The following is a 20,779-nucleotide window of genomic DNA, read 5'->3' as shown; positions in this document are numbered from 1 at the left end:
CAATGGTCTCAGAGGTACTAGAGCAACAGTTCTCAAAGTGAAGCTGGAGTGAAGAAGCTTTTGCTAACAATACAGATTGCCCACACCACTCTCCCTTAGCCCAAAAACTGTGACACATACTTCTAACAAAAGAACCATCACTGTACCTACAGTGTCCTACTCCTATGCTTTGTTAGACTGTAGGACTGAGATAGGAAGAATGGTAACTACTGCACTCCAAAATAGCTCAAAGTAGTCTAGGTATAACAATGATGGATATATGCCATTATACACTTATCCAAACCCACAGAATGCACAATACCAAGAGTGAACCACAAAGTAAACTATGAACTTTAAGTGGAAATAATGTGTTGAAATAAGCGTCAACTGTAACAAATGTACCACTCTGGTGGAGGATGTTGATAATGGGGGAGGCTGTGCATATGTGGGGGACAGGATTATGTGAGAAATCTCTGTGCCTTCCCTTCAGCTTTGCTGTGAACCTTAAACTGCTCTAAAAAATGTCTAAAATAATTTTTAAAAAATCTAGGTATACTCTGCTGGCTCAGAAGAGCAAAACTAAAGTCAACAAAAGATCTAGCTATGCTACCACGGATCAGCTTAAGACATCTCAGATGACAAAAAAATAAGGGAAAAACTGTACTGATCCATAGTGTGGCCAAATTGAAAATGGCCATGTGGAACAAAAAGGATTTCTACCTATACTTAAGTAATACAATAGCTCTGTAACGTACTAAATATAGGCAAAAATTCAACAGGATTATCAAGTCTTGCAAGGACTACAGGAAAGAAAAGAAGTACTAACAGGTGTGTTTGTGCATGCATGTGTAGGTTAAACTAATACCTAGTTTAGGGCATCATAATGTATTAACCCATGCACTTCTCCTCAAAGATGCTGGGTGCAGTTAAAGAAATATTTGAGGCCTTATGGTATATGTTCTCAATAAAGCCTTTTTTTTTTTTTAATTAAAAAAAAAAAAAGGGAAACCAGAGGAGATACAGAAGGGAAGAGATAAGGGAGTGAAATGTGAAAAAGTTGATACAAATGGCAATTTGGAGAATGATTAAGAGATGAAAGAATTGGATACATAACATAGAGAAGAAAAAGATGCACAACTCTGTCACTTAAAGATATCTGATCTAGAGGTAAATTATCCTTTCATATGGCTCTCCTCTTAAGTGTCAACCATAGTTGACCGGTGGCCAGAGGTCTGCAGTCCAAGAACTATCTAGTATTACTTGAATCTTCATAGGCAAAAATCCTAAAGCAATGATTCTCAAAGTGAGAAAAGCAGTCAAAGTCACAAAGATGACGTTCTCTTAATACATGGGAAAAATGACTAATCCACTGACCTAGGCATATATTTGCTTGTTTTACGCCAGGAAAATCCATTTACAGCTCGAGGATGGGCCAGATATATAAAAGAAAAGTCAATTTCTCCTTGGGATTGTTTTTCTGAACTTTTATCTGGAGAGGTAACAGATGTCCGCCAGTTTTCTACATTATACCATACCTTTAAAAGACAGTCATCCTAAGGGGAAAAAAAAAACAAAAAACATCCAGATCAGAATTAAATTAAAGGTTAAGTCAAATGCCAAAAGTAAGATTTTTCTCCCTAATTAAAGGAACTTAGGGATGTGAAGAGGAGTTGGGCATGGAGAAATTAGGAAGAAAATCTCTGATTCTGATACTTTTCTACTAGCATTCCTTAACTGTTCTTTAAGAATTAATGTGTGTGAATGTGTGTATTTTGCAAGGGTTGGTTCAAGGACAATGCTAGTTACCATATGGTATGGAAAATAAAGTCATTTAGGAAAGACCTAAAGATGAAGTTAAGGGTTCACGTGCCCACTTAGCCAAATACCAAATAAGAAAGCATTACCATTAGCAGACTTCAAAAGACTGCTGATTTTTGAAAACAAACACAGTTTTTATAAATTACCATGTGAATGTTCAAAGAAAATGTTGATGATAACTAGTTAGCAACTACTACTATGTAAAATATTCTAAGCACAATCAAAATTGCATCTCCTAATTTGAGAAGGAAAGCAAGAACAAGAAAGACTAGCATGTACCAGGTTCTGTTCTTTAGCTATTAATTGCATTCCCAAAGCTGACTGTAAAGTCAATTAGATTAAACAGCTCTACTTTTACCCTAAAAAACCTCACTGAGGATTTAAGGTATATCTCATATTCTTAGTCTGCAGGTTTTGAGCCATGGGAACAATAATTTCAGACTATTAGTTGTATGTAAAGTGCTCTGTGAACCAATGATTAAAAATAAAATAATTTCAAGGGAATACATTATTCTGAAATAAACAGGTAATAACAAAGAAAAGTTACAAATGTCCTTCTAGAAAGTCTGTAAATTCTTTTACTGTAAATACAGCCTAATATAGCTGTCAGCTAAAGATAACATAAATAAATAGCAGTTATAGTTGATTATTGACAGTATACTTCATCCATGACTCTGTGCCAGTCACTTTACATACACTGTCTAAACTAATCTGATGATCAACAACCTATGAGGTAGGTACTATCATCCTCAGTTTATACATGAGAAAACCAAGGCTCAAAGAGAGTAACTACTTGCCCAAGATCAAACAGTTGGTAAATGGCAAATTTATACCCACATCTACCTTTGATCTATGTTGTTTCAATTATACCATACTGCCTTTAACACAGTATTTAGCCAATTTTTGCTATTTAACATTTTTAACAGAAAATGTTTTCAACTTAATGAAGCCAGCTAATTTTTTTTTGACATTTCAAAATACACCATAAACAGAACTTGACAATAGTATTTTCACAAATTACCTTCCCAGCAGTGGCAAAAAATTCTCCATCTGGTGAAAACTTCATTAAATGAACTTGGGAAGCAGTTCTGTAAATTAAACAGACAAGAAATAATTTTCAAGGAAAATTAGAGAATGCAACATTACTTCTCTAAACTATATTCAGCAATTTGCTTCAAATAGAAAATTTTGTGATAATACAAGTTTCACACTCACTTTTAAGTATATCTCATAAATATAAAATAAATTAAAAAATAGAACTTAACATTAAATATAAAAATTATTTTTTATGTAAAAATATCCATGCATAAGAATCATGTAGGGAATGACTTGTCAGTCTTCAAACCTTAAGACAAAAGAGCCTTAGGTCTCATTCCCTTAGGATGTGAGAAAGAAAGGTTTCATTTTTTAATCTGGAAATCTAATTTCCAGAGCCATAGATACTTATATTCCAACATACATTTACAAGGACAGTAAATCAGTATTTTAAAACGAATTCTGCCTTAAGGCAGCATTTGCATAATTAAAGATTATGTATGGGTTAATAGGAGACTTCCAACTATCATGGATTCGGCCTTCCAAGTTCACCAACATACTTGGTACATAGTTGTCTTTTCTTCTCCAAGGAGCTTCGGCTCATTTCCCTTCATCACCTTCCCTTCTGGCTACCTGTATATACTGATCTCAAGTCACTATCATTGCTTTCCTTTTCTTTACCCAAGTTCATGCTTAGATAGATTCGTCCTAAATTTATTTGTAAAGCAGGCCAGGACTTCCCTGCTGGTGCAGTGGTTGAGAATCTGCCTGCCAATGCAGGGGACACGGGTTTGAGCCCCGGTCTGGGAAGATCCCACATGCCGCGGAGCCACAATTACTGAACCTGCGCGTCTGGAGTCTGTGCTCTGCAACAAGAGAGGCTGCGATAATGAGAGGCCCGCGCACCGCGATGAAGAGTGGCCCCCACTTGCCACAACTAGAGAAAGCCCTCGCACAGAAACGAAGACCCAACACAGCTATAAATAAATAAATAAACCCAAAGTTTAAAAAAAAAAAAAGAAGCAGGCCAAAGAGATATTTTCTGTCACATTTCATTCCAAATAAAAATAACTTTTTCCCCCGATTTCTAAAAAATATTTGTTTGTTTGTTTGCTTATTTGTTTGTTTGGCTGCACCGGGTCTTACTTGCGACACGCAGGATCTTCGCTGCTGTGTGTTGGATCTTTAGTTGTGGCACTCGGAATCTTTTAGTTGCGGCATGCAGGCTCCTAATAGCGGCATGCGGGATCTAGTTCCCTGACCAGGGATCGAACCCAGGTGCCCTGCATAGGGAGCGCAGAGTCTTAACCACTGGACCACCAGGGAAGTCCCTCCCCTGATTTTAAATGTTACAAATACATAACAAAATATTGATACAAATGGGTGAAAGGAAGAAAATAAAATCATTCATAGCTTCACCAATACCACAACCCTCATTCCCATGCAAAATCACTGTTAACATTTTAATACACTGACTTCCAGACCTCTTCCACTCTCCACCTCCATCTACTTTCTGTGGAAGGGTGTGGGGAAGGAGATGGAAACTGATGCCATATTTACAATTTGCTTTGTAATATTTATTTTAAAATATGTCATGAACATTAAGTAGTACAATGAACATTTTTGCACACACATTTTTATGCATCTGGTTAATCCTAAGGACATCTTTAAAACAAATAATTAAAAGTCTGGTCTCCATGACTGTGACCTTGTTGCCCCTACAGTCTTTTTTTTAAAACAGTAGCTAAAGCAGTTCTTTTAAAAGGGAATTACTGGGTTGGCCAAAAAGTTCGTTTGGTTTTAAGTAAAAATAAAAAACATTTTTCATTTTCACGAAGAACTTTATTGAACGTATTCACTAACTGAATGAACTTTTTGGCCAACCCAACAGATCTCAACACACCCTGTGCTTAAAACCCCCAAGGGCTTCCCAACTCACTCAAAATAAAAGGCAAAAGCCTCACAATAACCTATAAGCTGACTCCTGACTCTGATCATTTCCCCTTTTACTCCTCACTTTGTTCACTTTACTCCAGCCACAAGGTAACATACACTTTTACCTCAGAGCCTTGCACTAGTTCCCTCCTCCTACAACGTTCTTCACCAGAATATACACACACATAGCTTACTCACTCACTTCCTTCAGGTCTATACTCAAACGTCACCTCTCCTCTTCTTCTCCCCACCCTACTTAATTATTCTCTATCGTACCTACTGGTCCTCATCTAACAGGTATAAGCAGTGTTCTAAATGCACCACAAATGTATGATCAAACCCAACTTTGAAATGTATTCCAGTTAGTGTAATCTTCAGTTGATCCTAAAATAAAACTCGCATGGTCTCTAGTCCAAGGCTTTATTGCTTACTTAAATAACAAACCACCTCAAATAAACAATTAGTATGTCTAGTCCAAGTTACCACTGTATAACTCTGATTATGATTTAACTTAAGATCCTTCCTTTCTCCCAAATGCAAGAAATACATTTCAAATTCTCAGTTCAACCCAAGGAAGCCCCTTACTAGATCTGCAGTGAAGGCACTATAGCACTTCTTTGTTCTTCTCTCCCCCATTAGCTCTTTCTAAAGAACTATCTTTGCAAAATCCTATTTCCTCTCTACATGTAAACCCTTTTTAAAACCCATGATCTGGCTGAGGGGGTGCAAAAAAACACAGAACCAGCTCCTTTGAAATCTCCTTTGTATATTCTATATATATAGGAGGTCTGCCTTACTCTGACTTTGGTATCTGATTTATACCCTATTACTGCTTCATATGAAACTGACTCAGGGGACTTCCCTGGTGGCGCAGTGGTTAAGAATCCGCCTGCCAGTGCAGGGGACACGGGTTCGAGCCCTGGTCTGGGAGGATCCCACATGCTGCGGAGCAACTAAGCCTGTGCACCACAACTGCTGAGCCTGCGCTCTAGAGCCTGCGAGCCACAACTACTGAAGCCCGCGCTCCTAGAGCCCGTGCTCTGCAACAAGAGAAGCCACCGCAATGAGAAGCCCATGCACCGCAACGAAGAGTAGCCCCCGCTCACCATAACTAGAGAAAGCCCGCAAGCAGCAACGAAGACCCAACACAGCCAAAATTTAAAAATATAAAATAAATTTTTAAAAAATATGTAAAACTGACTCAGGAAGAATGCCATTCCTAACACCCTGTCATACTGATCTACTGGTGCATTGTCTATCTCCCCCTATGTGTTCACGGCTATATTCTAAGCACTTTTACCACTGTCTGGAACATGATAAGCACTCAACAAATATTTGTTGAATGAATGAAAGAAACTTGGACTTGCTATCTAAAGGGCATAAGAAAAATTAAGCCTGTTGATTCATACTTCCAAACTGATCTCTAGAAAGATGATACCAATTGTATGCCCTTATTAACAGTATATAAGAATACCTTTACTCCACTCACTCACTCGTAATAGGTATTATTCATTCTCTTCTTTATGGATATTTCACATTTCTTGATTTTGAGTGCGGTCAATCAACTCTTAATATGCTCATTACTCACATGTACTACTGGTTAAAAATTTTCTCAAAAAAATTTTTCTCTTCATTGTCCATTTTTGTTTACTTTTGAGATATCTGTTATTTTCTAGTTAATTTTTAAGACCTCCTTTTAAAAGAGGCACTAACCCAAAATTGCAAATATTTCCCATCAAGTTTTTGGTTATTTTCCTTATGGTCTTTTTGCTTTACAGAAATTTTTTATTGATATACAAAACTATTAATTTTTTCCTTATCTTTCCTTTCAGTTTCTAGTTTTGGTGTCATACTTAGAAATTTTTTCCATAACTCTAAAACAGCACTTCTTATCCAACAGTGATAGAACACAAATGATAAATGTTAGGCCAATATGTAATTTTTAATTTCCTAGTAGCGACATTTAAAAAAGTAAAAAGAAACAGGTGAAATTAAGTATATTTTATTTAATCCAATATATCAAAAATATTATCATTTTAATGTGTAATCAATTAAATTTAATAAGTTTTTAATTTTTTTCCTTGTGCAAAGTTTCTGAAATCTAGTGTTCATTTTATACTTTTAGGACACCTCAATTAAGTCTAGCCATATTTCAAGGGCTCAAGTGAAATGCGGCTAGTTGCTATCATACTGGACATGGTAGTATTAAACTATGACAATTCACCGATATTTTCTTTTAAAATTTTTTCATTGTATAGATATTGCTTCTTCTTCCTTTGAAATTTATTTTGGTGCCAAGTATGAAAGAGATTCTAACTTCGTTTTCTCCTCCACAGAGCTAGCAAGTTGCCCCACGGATGAAAATGCCACCTTATATACTGAATCTCCATGTATAATTGGGTCTAACCCTGGACCCTAATCTATCTGTTCTTGTATCAACAACAAACTGCTTGACCAGTTGTAGCTTTAGAATTCATTTTACTATACTGTATATCTTCATTCTTTTCTTCTTTCAGGATTTTCCTGATTTTCCCAAATTTGTCCTTTTAAATAAAATTTTGAACTATGCTCAAAAGTAGACATTCCAATGAGATTTTGATAAGGATGATGTCCAACATACAGATTAGTTTGGGAAAAATATACTTCTTCACAATAGGAAAACTTCCATTCAAAAGCATGACAGGTGTTTCTGTCTCCTTTTGTATAATTTAGCAAGTTCTTATTTAACTATCTTCATATAGGCCTAACACATTTCTATGTTTCTTCCTAGTTGTTTTATTCAACAATTTAAAAAAAGTAAAAAAGGGTCTGCAGAACATGGGAAATGGTGAATCCTCTGTATATAAAAAAGGCATGTCAAAATCAATACTTTTTATGTTAGTATGGTTTTACACCAACTAAAATGCATTTATAATATAAGACCACATGGAACAGGTTTATTGGTTTAATCCCCTAATTGCTTACTTGCAATGCCAAATGCATCTCCAATCCCCAAAGTTAAGATCTGTTTTATCTGGATTTTCATCTTCAGCTGATTTCTCCAAGTTAGCATTGGACCACAGTTGCAAACAGCTAGAACCAGTTAAAAGACGATTGCCTAAAAATATATATATCATTCACCAATTATTATTTAGGTATTTAATTAGTGAGTTAAGTACATGCTCAAGAGTTTCATATAATACTATAAAGATAATACAACTTTTAAAAAAAGTCAAATAACAAAAAGAGATTTAGGGTATGGGGGAGTAAGGCTATATTTTAACTTTGTTGAAGAAGCTTAGACAAAAAAGGGAACAGATCTTATCATCTCTCATCCAACAAACATTTAATGAGCATCTTCTTTGTAACAGGCACTGTGCTAGGCACTGGCAATACAATAAGAAATGAAAGACTGTCCTTTTTCATGATGGGTTCACATTCCAGTAGAGAAATATTATGAACAGAAGCATGAAAACATGCAAGTTCAAATATATTCCAGAGAATGCCTCATAATCTCATTATGGTTAAGGGATAAGGTACGTAGTAGACCTAGAAAAAGAAATAAGTTTGGAAAAAAGGGATCATACTGTGAAGCATTTTTGAGGTTCATAAAGAGTTCAGAGTTTGTTATAGATAGTTGGAAGTTAAAGGTTTTATTTGGGGGAGGTGTAGTTTACATAAGTGGATCTGTATTTTAGAACGGGTCTCACTGGGAGGGGCTGTCAACAGATGGATATGAAGATGCCCATAAACCTCCTTCCAATGACATATATGCAAAAGTTATAGGTATACTTTGTGCATTTTTCTAGAGAGATAACCCATAATTTTCACCATACTTTCAAAAACTCCAGTAAACAAAGAAGGGTAAATTACGATTCTTTATAACTAGAGATAGGCAAGATGAGGAAAAACGTAAGACGCTGGGAAATCTGATTAAATGACTATAATAAATACAGATGGGAAATCATGAGGATCTGAAACAAATATTAAAGTAATAAGCATGGATTTAAAAGCCATTTAAAAAAAAAGAACAGAATTTTCATGGCATGACACCAAGTAAAAAACAGAGAGATACAAGAGGTTTCAAGGACAGATTCCCACTTTATGACTTGGGGAACTGAGTAGAAGATTGTGCTATCAAAGAAAATAAAGGCAGTACAATTTTGGCCAAAAAGCTGACAATAAATAAGGCATTCTATCTCTCTGGAAAGATCACTTTATTTAAAAAGTGAGTCTGTGGGAAAACGCTGACTTTAGATCAGAAATCCTTGTGTCTAAATCCCAAATAAGTTACTCAATTAGCTATGTGAATTTGATCGAGTTGGGCAACCTCTAAGCCTCAATTTTCTCACCTATAAAATTAGAAATTTGTGTAGAGCTGTTGTAAGAATTAGCTATAATATATGTATTACATATCTAGCACAGGCTAGGCACTTAGCAGAAGCTCAATAAATAGTAGCAACTAGGTGGAAAGTCTTATAGACGGATAAAAACAGCCCAGAAAGTATTGATACTAACGAGACATTCCATTTAAATATGGTTATCATTCCACTGTTTAGCTTAGCAACATACATACGTTTTCCTTTTTTTTTACTGAGATGTAACTGACATGTATCATTGTATTAGTTTCAGGTGACAACATAATGATTCAGTATTTGTATACAGTGTGAAATGACCACCACAATAAGTCTCCTTAACATTCATCACCACACATGGTTACAATTTGTTTTCTTGTGATGAGAACTTTAAGATCTACTCTCTCTTAGCAACTTTTAAATACACAATACAGAATTATTAACCATAGTCACCATGTCATACATTACATCCCAGGATTTATTTATTTCATAACTGAAAGTTTGTACCTTCACCTATTTCATCTACTCTCCCCAATCCCACCCCACCCTACTCCACCCCACTGACTCTGACAACCACCAATATGTTCTCTGTATCTATGAGTTCAGTTTTGACAGGTTTTCTTTTCTTTAACATAAACTAAAGGTGAAACTAAGGTAACCCATGAAGGATTAAGAAATTAATATAGAATATAAAATAATTCATCCCAGTTATGGAATGAAACAAAAGTAGGTAAGGTATGGCATAATACATTGATTTGAACAGAAAGGCAGAAGTATAGATATCAAAGTAGGAAACAAACGCATTAAGTCTAAAATAGTAAGTCTTATGATTTAAGCAAGATGCAATAGTGGGTTTGGAGACAACACAAAGGCACTATAGTCAGTTTACTAGCACCGTCTGAAAAATATTCTTTATATCCCAATACCTGGCATATACTAATAAGTAAATATTCATCAAAACCAAAATACTAGTATTTCACTTAATATATTCTAAATCTGTTTATATAAATAATTACAAAGTTCATTTACAAAAGTAATAATAGCTCCCCAATATATATTACAGTAATAACCCAATTCTCAACCAAACCACTTAAATTTTAAACTTTTTGATTATAAAAAGAAATGTGAATTTTAAATAAATCATGATTTAAAAGATAATGGTCATGAAATATTGGCAAGTCACTACTAGATATGTTAAGAAAATAAGTAGTTATCTTCTAATACTACTCTGTAATGATGATTTTAGAAGAACTAAAATACTGTCAATATCAATAACAATATCAATACTACCTTCCGAAGAATTACTACTTACAGACCGCAGGTACAAAAATTCCAGGCAACGACTATGTCATTACTAAAGAAATATCATTCAATTCAAATAATGTTTTTATTACAGCTATTCATGAGACTTCAAGTAGCCAGTTCACTTGCTAACAATATTTTTATAGGTAAGTACCCATATAAATACCTTTTTACAGAAAGTGCGAAGTACTTTCATATATACTACCATATCTGATCATTAAAAAACTATCTTGTGAAATAGATATTACCTTAATTTAAAGTGAGTTAACCATTCTTGATATGTTAAGTAATCTGCTCATGATCACAAAACTTGTAGTCATGTACGTAAACATTTATTGAGAGCTTAATATATGATAGACCCCTAAAGATAAATACTGAATAAAATAGAATCTAAGCTCTTGCCTAATAAAAAAAAAAGGTAAACGAATAATTACAATAAATTGTAGTGCTATCACAGAGTAACCATATAATTTATCATCCAAATAGGAACACGTGTGAAAGTAAAGGTGACATTGCTAATAATCTTATGAGGAAACAGGCATAAACTGGACATGAGTGACCCTATCCAGAGTAGAGTTATGTACAAAGTGCTGTACGAAATGCCAAATTTGAACCCAGGTCAAATTTTCACTCTTTTCACTGTGTGCATAAAATATACATGTAGGTTACCAGCTAGTAAGCATCAATCTCATGGGAGAAAACATCTTAAAACATTATGTGATTTTTATTTAATCTAAAATAATCTCTTTTACCTTCTAAAATAATTTCCCAAGGTTCTGAACTTCGTATTCTAAATTAACATTTTTTCTCAGCCATTTTATCTACTATATTAAAATTTAACTTATCTATCTTAACTGATGACTTCTAGTTCTCTGTTCCAAAGATAACTTCTTTCATAAATTTAGATTCAAATTTCTAACGATCTAATGAATACTGCTATAGGATATGGAAGCACCTCAAATTCCATACATCTAAATAAAACTTATGTTCCACTATCTCTAACTCCTACATATCACTCTTCTTGTGATCAAAGATACTCTCAAAGTAATCTGAAATCCAGTTGTCAAGTAATGTCAATTCGACTACCTAAATGCATTTCATATCCATGTATTCCTTTCATTAGTCACTCCATATTAATTGAGCACCTACTATGATAAAGGCACTGAAATAAGTTCTTATTTCTCATTCACTACTGTGAATGCATACTTTCCAAAGGTAATTATAGATAATACAGTATTTATCTTCCTGTTCCTCTTGTCTCTGATCATTCTAAGTTACTGCTACCAGAAAAATCTGGCAAAACCAGAAATCTTAGCTTGTCACTAGCCATTTTCAAAAACCTATACATTTTATACAATTAAAAAGAATTAAATTAAAATTCTTTAATTCTTTACATGACTGTAAAGGCTTTCCATATATGCTGTATTCTTATCTCATCACCAGACTCACTCCAGCCTCAAGGAAGTACTAACCATTACTAGAATATATCTTACGCTTTCTTTCTTTGTTCCTTTGCTCACTGTGGTAAATTGGTAAAAATGACTTTAGGATGATTTTTTAATGCAGAAATAGATAACTGATACATATACACATTATCTCTTCTTAGAATTCACTTTTTTTTTCCTTCCTCAACCTATCCCCACCTTCACTGTCAAAATCTATCTACTCTCATGGCAAAAGGCTCCTCTTCAATGAAACTTTGATTCCCCACAGAGAATTAGTGTCTCCTTCCCAAAACAACAGGTATTCCTACAATAGCTGGACACTATTATGGTGCATATTTTCCTCATTTCAGTATAAGCTCTAAAATAGCACAACCTGTTTTACTTACTTTTGTGTTCCCCATCATTTCACACAAAGCAGAACTGAAATACATGAAAGTAAGAAAAAAAAGCAATAGCCTAGACAAGTGTTATTTCATTTCAGTTAATTCTTCTTATATTCTTACCTGCAGGATCCCAAGTTATATTGTGTGCTATTGAGTCCAGAAAAAATTGGCCACTTTTCTGCCACTGACTATATAATTCCTAAAATTTAAAAAAAAGTCATTTAGTCAATAATTATTGGCATCTTTTCCGTCAAATGTATATACTGACACTATTTTTAATAATACATGTACTCATTTTTTTAGGTATAATTGACCATGTAGTCATACTTAAAGAGAATAAAATGTTCAGTCAGTCAAGAAAAATAAGGAATATGTGATGGAGGAGATCAGTGAGAGAACATCCATTCCTAGAAGTCCAAAAGTCTGTCTTTAGTATATTTAAACAACCAATAAGTATCTGCCAACTAGGACAACATATATATTAACCTCAGACTTTTAAAGTTATAATTATTACTTTATTATTATTATAGTTACAAAGGTTTAATTTTAAATGTGTCTGTGTCTGCTATTTGAGGATTCCTCCTCTATAAAGTTTCATCTTCACCTGAGGGCGTATGGTTATGTGTGAAAATTCAGAATAAGAGATGTTAACACTTCCCTTACATTACATAATTTAAGGGCTTTTCATTCCTTAAAGCAATATTTTTCAAACTTTTTAAACCTGCAAACCAGTAAGAAATATATGTTGCACTATAACCCAGAACACACACACACATACACACATACATGCAATCTAAGTTCACCCTTACTATATGTGATGCACTCTTAACATTTTCTATTATATTTCATTTTCTTTTAAATTCAGGTTGTGGCCTACTAAGTTGACTTCTCTAACCTCTAATAGATGGAGATCCATAAACACTATCTTAATGTAGTCGTTCCCATACTTCAGTATGAAAACAGCCTGAGATGTTTATTAAAAATTCAAATGCTCAAGACCCATGCCCAAAGGTTCAGATTCAAAAGGTCCAGAACTGGGCACAGGAAATCTGTACTTTAAACCAACATCTCCAGGTGATTTTGATACAGGTGGCCTGCAGAATATGCTTTTTATGAAACACTATCCTGCAGGAATGGCTCTCAATCACAGCACACATCAGAACTCCCCCTAGATCTAGATGTACCAGTACACAGGCACAATCCCACATCTACACATTTAGAATTCCCCAGGGCAGGATCTGGACATACGTATCAACCAGTGGTTCTGAAGTGCACCTCTTGTGAAGAACCACCATCTTAAAAGAATATTCCAGAATGTACAAATAAAAGAATATAATATTTTTTATGAGGCTCTAAGGATTCTCTGAGACTATATCCTGGAATTCAAGATTTTGTGCATCTTCCAAGTTTATGATTTTTCCATTTGATCCAGTTTTCCCTTTATTCATCAGGCTTTTTATTCACCCTCTCTGCAAAGTCAGTGCTGCCTACCAATAAACAAGCCTCTTCTTACTGAATTTTTTACACTATTATATTAAACAATTATAATTAGTACAAGAGAAAATGGGCAAAACCTGAAATTCTCAATTCTACCCTTATCAATAAAGGCATTTTAACATAACAAACTGATTTTTTTTTAAAGTCAGCTATTTCATTCAACAAATACTTATTGAGTATTATTTGAAATACAGTGTTTTGGATGGAGCAACCACCTTTAAAATTTGTTTTTAGTGCTATCAGTTACTAACTCATAAGGATGTGAGAGCCTCTAACATTGGATTCATTAGGTAATATATAAACACAAATAGAAATGAGCAGAGAACTGTGGACTCTCCTTCCATGAAATTTTTAAATGGATATCAATTAACCCAGAGAAAATATTTTTCATTAACACAAGGTAGGGAAAAAGAATGCTCACACCCAGGAATCAAGACAACTAGTTTCACTCTTAGTTCTGTGGCTCAATAGCTGTTTCATTGCTTCAAGTCACTTATTTTTGGGTCTCTGCTGCCTTATTTATAAAAAAGAAATAACAGCTGCCCAACTAAGTCAGAGAGAATTTGTAAGATACTAATGAGCTAAGTGAAAATGAAATGAAAGCTATTAAAAGATCTATAAGGTAAATCTATTGTTGACACACTGTTTAATTCTTTACATTTAACACATTTCCACAGTCTTTGACATCAAAAATAAACAAACATTAACCAATTTCGGAATTGAGCAAAGAGCCTCTTAAGGTTGACCTGCTTAGTTTCAATAGCTACAGAACAGCAGAGAAATAAACCAGTCCTATGACTCCTACTACAATGCTCTTTAGACCACACCATGCTGATCTTCTTCCACATGGTTCAAATCACTAGTTTACCCTTCAGTAGAGATGGATAAAATAGCCTGCTGTCTGTTATCTTTAAGAGCATCTAAACACCCAAGAAATCTACTACATAACCTCAATATTTATAAATTGTAAAGTTTTAACCAACTTTCAGGAACTATTTCTGAATATAGTTTCTTTATTAAAAAAAACATTCACTGACCCGCTAACAATTATTACATGATACAATAAGTGCAAGAAAGTAAGTTCAGGGGGTAGGTTAAGACTTTGCAATTAAAACATGTCACTTTAAGAACAAAATATATAAAGCAGAAAAACTACACAAAAGTAGATCACAGAAACAAAGAACAAGTGCCACATATGACTGGACAATGATGTTTGCCACTAGCAATAAAGTAACTGACAGGTTTCAAGTTGTTGACTCTTCAAATATTTAATAAAAGAAAAAAATGATAGATGGAAAAAAAGAAAAGCATTTCAAGATAATTCATTAGCACAATTTAGTTTAATTCTACTTCAATGAAACATACATCTTTAATAAGGAAGTGGCATTTAACATGTTGTCTTTAATTACAGTGTATAATTTATACTGATTTATGTGATGATCACTCTAATTTTGTACTCTTAAAAATGGTATCTTTTAATACACAACACATTTTCATTTCTAAAAGAAAAAGATGAATTACTGACCAAATTTTTCTTTTGCTTCGGTAGGTTAACTGGTTCAAAAACAGACATAACATTTCCATAGGATGCTGCAATCTTTTAAAAAGAAAAAAGAAAGAAAACTTACGGATATGTTAACTTACTTATGAATCAAAAGAACAAAAGAAATGAATAGTATAACTTAAAAAATACCCAACACAAAATTTCTTTCACCAATACTTGAGAATGTCAGTTTTGGGGACTACCATATCTGGATCAGAATCCCAGTACTGTCACTGTGTACCAGCAATTTAATCTCTCTGAACCTTAGTTTCTCTATCTATATTTATAATATGTATAATACTATCTTCCTAATAGGATTATTTTGAGGGTTGAAATAACATTTGTAAAGTATCTGGTAAAGAATTACCTATATAAGATGCATAGTAAATGTTAATTCCCTTCCTCACAGAAGAAAATGTATTGATGTATTCCTTGTCAAGTATGGAATTTGACATGACTTAAAAATCAAGTTTTTAGGTTATCTGTCTTCAAAGTTCAGAATTCTGTCAGTGTATATTTAACTTTTTAGAAGTAAAACTTAGATCTATTCCTTTGTAAACTCTCTAAGGAGCATATTTTTTCAATATTCTATTTTATTTGAGTACCTTTCAAATATTTACTCTTAAATCAATGAAGCATAACCCTTGCTGGCTCTGTTTTATAAGGTAGCTACTACTATAGCGTGAGTGAGTCACAAATGAATATTAAAACATCAGAAATCAGATAGATATATAGATAGAATGAATGATCAGGGATAAAAATAAGAACATATAATCTAGTGAAGACAGAGTAAGAAATGAGGATGTAACATACATATGGAAAAAAAAAACTTTCAATGGATATTTTAAAGTGTTCTGAGGAGATCTTAGAAGGTAGAAATCATCTGCACTGAGTTCACCTGGGAGTATTTAGTTTGCGCCTTTAAATGTGGATAGGATTTCAAACTGCAGTGAGTGTTCAATTTTAGAAATAGCGCACAGTATGAACACAAGTGTAAATTTTTTTTTTTAATATTATTTATTTGGCTGCTCCGGGTCGTACTTGCGGCACATGAAATCTTCGTTGCCACATGCAGGATCTAGTTCCCTGACCAGGGATCGCACCTGGGGCCCTTGCATTGGGCATGTGGAGTCTTAACCACTGGACCACCAGGGAAGTCCCCACAAGTGTAAATATTAAAAGAGGTAAAGTATGTTGGGAGGTGACTGACCACCAGCCCAGGTAGAAGAGAGAAATAATGGACATGAGGCCAAAAAGGCAGGTGTCAGTGGGTTAAATAAGGTCTCAAACCAAGGTGAACAATTTGAACTTTTCTAAGTTCATGGGAAACTAAGAATGGTTTTAAGCAAATGAATAACAAGTCAAATGCAGATGAATTTTCTTAGGAAAATTAATCTGGTAGTACTATAAATAAAAAAACAGTAATGATAAAATATTGATGCCTATGGTATCAAGAAGCATTTCCTTCTAAAAGGTAAACAGAAATCCCAAGTACCAAAATCTACAAATTTTTGTCTTGATACCTTAAGGAATCATTTGAGTATACTGATACCTGTGAAACAAAGGAAATTTACCCTATATTAGAATAATTATAAAACCAAACGACCTCTTCATTCTAACCTGGATTTCATGTAATATAGCTTATTAAAAGATAACTCATATTGAAAATTACTAAAATTAGATTTCCAACATTAACAAGCTCTATGTGAATCTAAATGGTATAAGTAAGTTTTTGTATACAATCAAAAGATTACAGAACTACAGAGCTAGGAGACCAAACAAACATGAAGAGAAAGGGAAAGAAGTCTCAAGGATTTTTAGCATTCCATAATAAAAATCACTTTTGTAGTACAGTGAGAATGAAAGGCATGAACAAAAGAAAGACAGATGAGATACCTGTAACTCTACTGAAAGGAAGGAACATAGGAATAACAAAAAGAACAGTAGTCCAAAAAGTAGGCAAAGACTACAAGAGTTGAAACTCCTTTGTTATGAGTACCTTTAAACTAGGTCCCAAGAAGTAACTTTTCAGAATGGCAGGCTTATTAGGAATGATTACATTTAAAAAAATAAGGTTGGGTCCATTTTGATTTCTCACACAAAATGTTCTGGTAGAATCATAGTGTCAAACAATATACATTAATTAAGTATCTAGCAAAAAAATTAAATTTGCAAAGTTCAGCCTAGTCTAGCTACAACTGTACCTAGGCCTGGTCATCTATGCCTAAATGGTGCTATATTAAGCTATATACTATACCGCCTGTAAGTTATAACTCTCCCAACTCTGGTACTATATAGAACTGTATTTAACCTGATGTTAAATCATACGCACTGTTTCTTTTGTTTTTGTTGCTTTTTTACTTTCAAGGTAACTTTATACTTTCCATGTGTAAACAGAAATTCAAATTAAATTTTTCATTTTTCTTATAGACTTGGAATAAATTATTTAAAAAATTATACAATTTATGTTCATTTTTGTACAAAGTTTATCTAGAAGTTAAAAGGAGATAACTACCTGTTTACAGACAAAAAAGGACTCTAACAATAATTTCTTTTCAGGGTTTATTTCTAAATAGACTGAAGTTTATTGTCATTCCTTTCCCTCAATCCAATCAATTTTTAAATAAGCTTTACACCTATTCTACAGGTAATAAATATTACATTTGTTTGTCAATTCATGGAGAAAACTATGATATATTTCAAGATTATACGAGAACAGAATTCCTGACAATCTCTAATATACATCTGAGTCAGGAATTTTGTTCTCTAGAGTGCATCTTTGAGAGCCAAAGAAATCTGTAGCTACATTGTCTTGGAAACACAGCAAGGCTCTAATTCAACAGGAAATAGATACTTCAGAGACTATACTGACAAAAACCATATTCAAAACAAATCTCATATCACAAGATTACAAACCTTGCCTTGTTGCATTGAACAATCTACACATCCTACTTGAATATTTCCATGTTTAGCTCCTGGGATTATTTGCAGTCTTTCAAAATCACTTCCCAGTATAACAATGTCACATCCAGATGCATAAGCCTAAAAACAAACAAAAAAAAGAACAAAGTAAAATAAAAATGATAAAATTGTCAAGAAAATATCATGTAGAACACTGGCGTTAAATATTATGTTTTAACAGACTAATTTTAAATATTTTAAAAAATCTTTATTATTTGAGAATATTCCCCTTACCTCCCATATATAGTCCCATCAGTCAGTCCTTTCTGCAAAATATATACCAATTCCTTTCACTTTTTCCATCTCCACTGAATGCTACTGCCCTTATCTAAACTACCATAATCTCTCTCCTGCATTACTGTTTATACTCTGACTGCTTCCATTCTTGCTTCCCTCTAATTCCTTTCCACACACAGACAAGAGTGATCTTTTAAAAATGTTTATTACACCAAGTAATTTTCCCTTCAAAAGTTTCCTCATTGCACTTGGAATAAAATCTCAACTTCTTACCAATGTCAATGCCCTAAATGATTGTCCTAATTCCCCAAATCCATCTCAAGCTACTCTTTCATCCCCTCAATTGGCTCCTGCCCTTACATTGCCCTTCTTTCTGTTTCTTGGGCATAACAATCTTTTTCCACCTCAAGGTGGTTTACCTTCCTTCTATCTGCCTGGTCTTTGTCTAACAAGCTTCTTTTCAACATTCATGTCTCAGTTCCTGAATATACTCATATTGATCAATATTCTTCCCCCCTCCCCTAATTACTTTCCATCACACTACTCTTTTTCTTCTTCATAGCAAATACCACGATTTGTAAATATCTTGCTTGTTATCCATTTCCATTACTATAAGTTAAGGTCCAAGACGAAAAGGTAGGGTTCAAGTTTATCTTGTTCTCTGCTCTTAGATCACAGGAGTTTCTTCCATTTAAGAGTACGTGGCTGTCATCCTAGAATTTACATGCAGCATAATTCTGAAAATAAGATATCTATCACAAACTGTTTTCCAACCTAAGTTCTTAAAATTTTAGTAATTCTTTACTTTCTCATCACTTTTGCACATATACATACACCTTACTTAATGTAAAAAATATTATACTTAATATATACTTCATGACCGTAATTCCTACCAAAGCCAAAATGGTTCTGTACAAGCTACCAAAAAATATTAGAAAAGGGACTTGAAAGAACATACAAATAAATCTGCTCACATTACCAACAAGAAAATGAGGCCTAAATTGGCCGACAACTTCTTAGTGGCAGCGTGAGCTTGAGAACTCTGATCTCTTGATTTTTGATCTAGTGCTATTTTGATGGCAGAACAGGAACTTCCCTAGTTAAGCATGCTTGTCTGGAATTTTCCTAAAAGGAATTAGGGGAAATCAAGTCTATTTCTACTAGTGCCACACAGTGGAAAAAATTGGCTCAGTAAACAAACAAAAAACCTCATGATGGTCTGCTCACCTAGGTGTAAATATCCACAATAGGATCATAAGGCTTGTCACAAGACTAACAGCCAGAATAAATTCCAAAAACTAATTTATGAAAAATTTCATTAACAATACTCTAAAATACCTTAATATTTTAGAAACTGATTTTCTCCTGAATATTAAATTTTGATAAAATACTGATTGTCACTGTTTACCAAAATACTGTATTAAATTTGGAATTTACAATTTAGATTTCCTCCTCACTAAACAAAATTTTCTCAGTTTCCATTAACTAGAATATATATATATATATTTTAAAATGTGTTCATAACTTTGCCTTCTTTTTGTTTACCTGCAATTATCTATCTACTTACAGATATTGTGTTGCACCTATTTTTGTCAATCAGGACTCCAAGTTTTCCTGAATTACGTCTACATGAATCCTGAAGTACCTCACAAAATTACTGTTTAATTCAACAAGTATTAAACATTTATAAACTTGATAAATGCAAAGTTACCTCAGAAAGAAACATCTAGCCCTATAGAAAGATGTCAACTTATAATACAAATAAACCTTGATCATTCAAAGACTTATCCAGTTCTGGATTACCCTTGTTCTTTTGCTGCTGCTATCATACTATCACTGCCTGTCAGTTAATTTTTCCTTAGTGACGGTACTAGAAGGTGCAAAGCTATCTATCCCTAGTTTTGGTAAACTTTAAATTGAATAAAAATTATTGATCTTCATCTGGAATATCTCTCTCATTCAGTCCTCACTTTCTTCTTTCAGAGTTATAACTAATGGATGGCAATAAACTGGTAAATGGGAAAAAAAAAAAAAGAATATAACCAACTGCAGTTCACACTTCATCAGTTGACTATTATCCTTGGGGCTTATAATAAAAAAACCTCCTGGTTTTCTTGACTACAGAACTTCAATTTTTATAGTTTATTTGACTGTATAATTAATTAAATATAAAATGCATTAAAGACTGAAACTATATTTGTGTTTTGTTCCATTTCTTAATCATTTTCAAGAACGTGTAAACATCTCCTTAAAACTCCTGCTGTGCACAGAATACTGGCTGAATAAACTGTGGTACACAGCCACGATGGG

General features: G+C 33.7%; 1 protein-coding gene across 5 annotated transcripts in view; it reads right to left on the bottom strand.

The window, feature by feature from the left end:
• DMXL1 (Dmx like 1) overlaps window positions 1-20,779 on the bottom strand; it is a 130,748-nt gene that overhangs the window by 98,824 nt on the left and 11,145 nt on the right. For all 5 annotated transcript variants that reach the window (XR_014239005.1, XM_082374683.1, XM_082374680.1 and 2 more), the window contains exons 2-7: window positions 18,188-18,313; window positions 15,254-15,325; window positions 12,352-12,430; window positions 7,732-7,864; window positions 2,819-2,885; window positions 1,354-1,532 (exon numbers count right to left, since the gene is read on the bottom strand). Coding sequence is in view for 4 of the 5 variants with exons in the window: in XM_082374680.1 (XP_082230806.1) it covers window positions 1,354-1,532; window positions 2,819-2,885; window positions 7,732-7,864; window positions 12,352-12,430; window positions 15,254-15,325; window positions 18,188-18,313 (656 nt within the window). In the remaining variant the exon portion in view is untranslated. The remainder of the gene's footprint in view (window positions 1-1,353; window positions 1,533-2,818; window positions 2,886-7,731; window positions 7,865-12,351; window positions 12,431-15,253; window positions 15,326-18,187; window positions 18,314-20,779) is intronic.

This window comes from Balaenoptera borealis, assembly GCF_965194805.1.
Source record: "Balaenoptera borealis genome assembly, chromosome: 2".
Lineage (NCBI taxonomy): Eukaryota > Metazoa > Chordata > Mammalia > Artiodactyla > Balaenopteridae > Balaenoptera > Balaenoptera borealis.
Note: the sequence above shows the minus strand (reverse complement) of the source record. Positions and strands in the feature narration are given on the sequence as shown.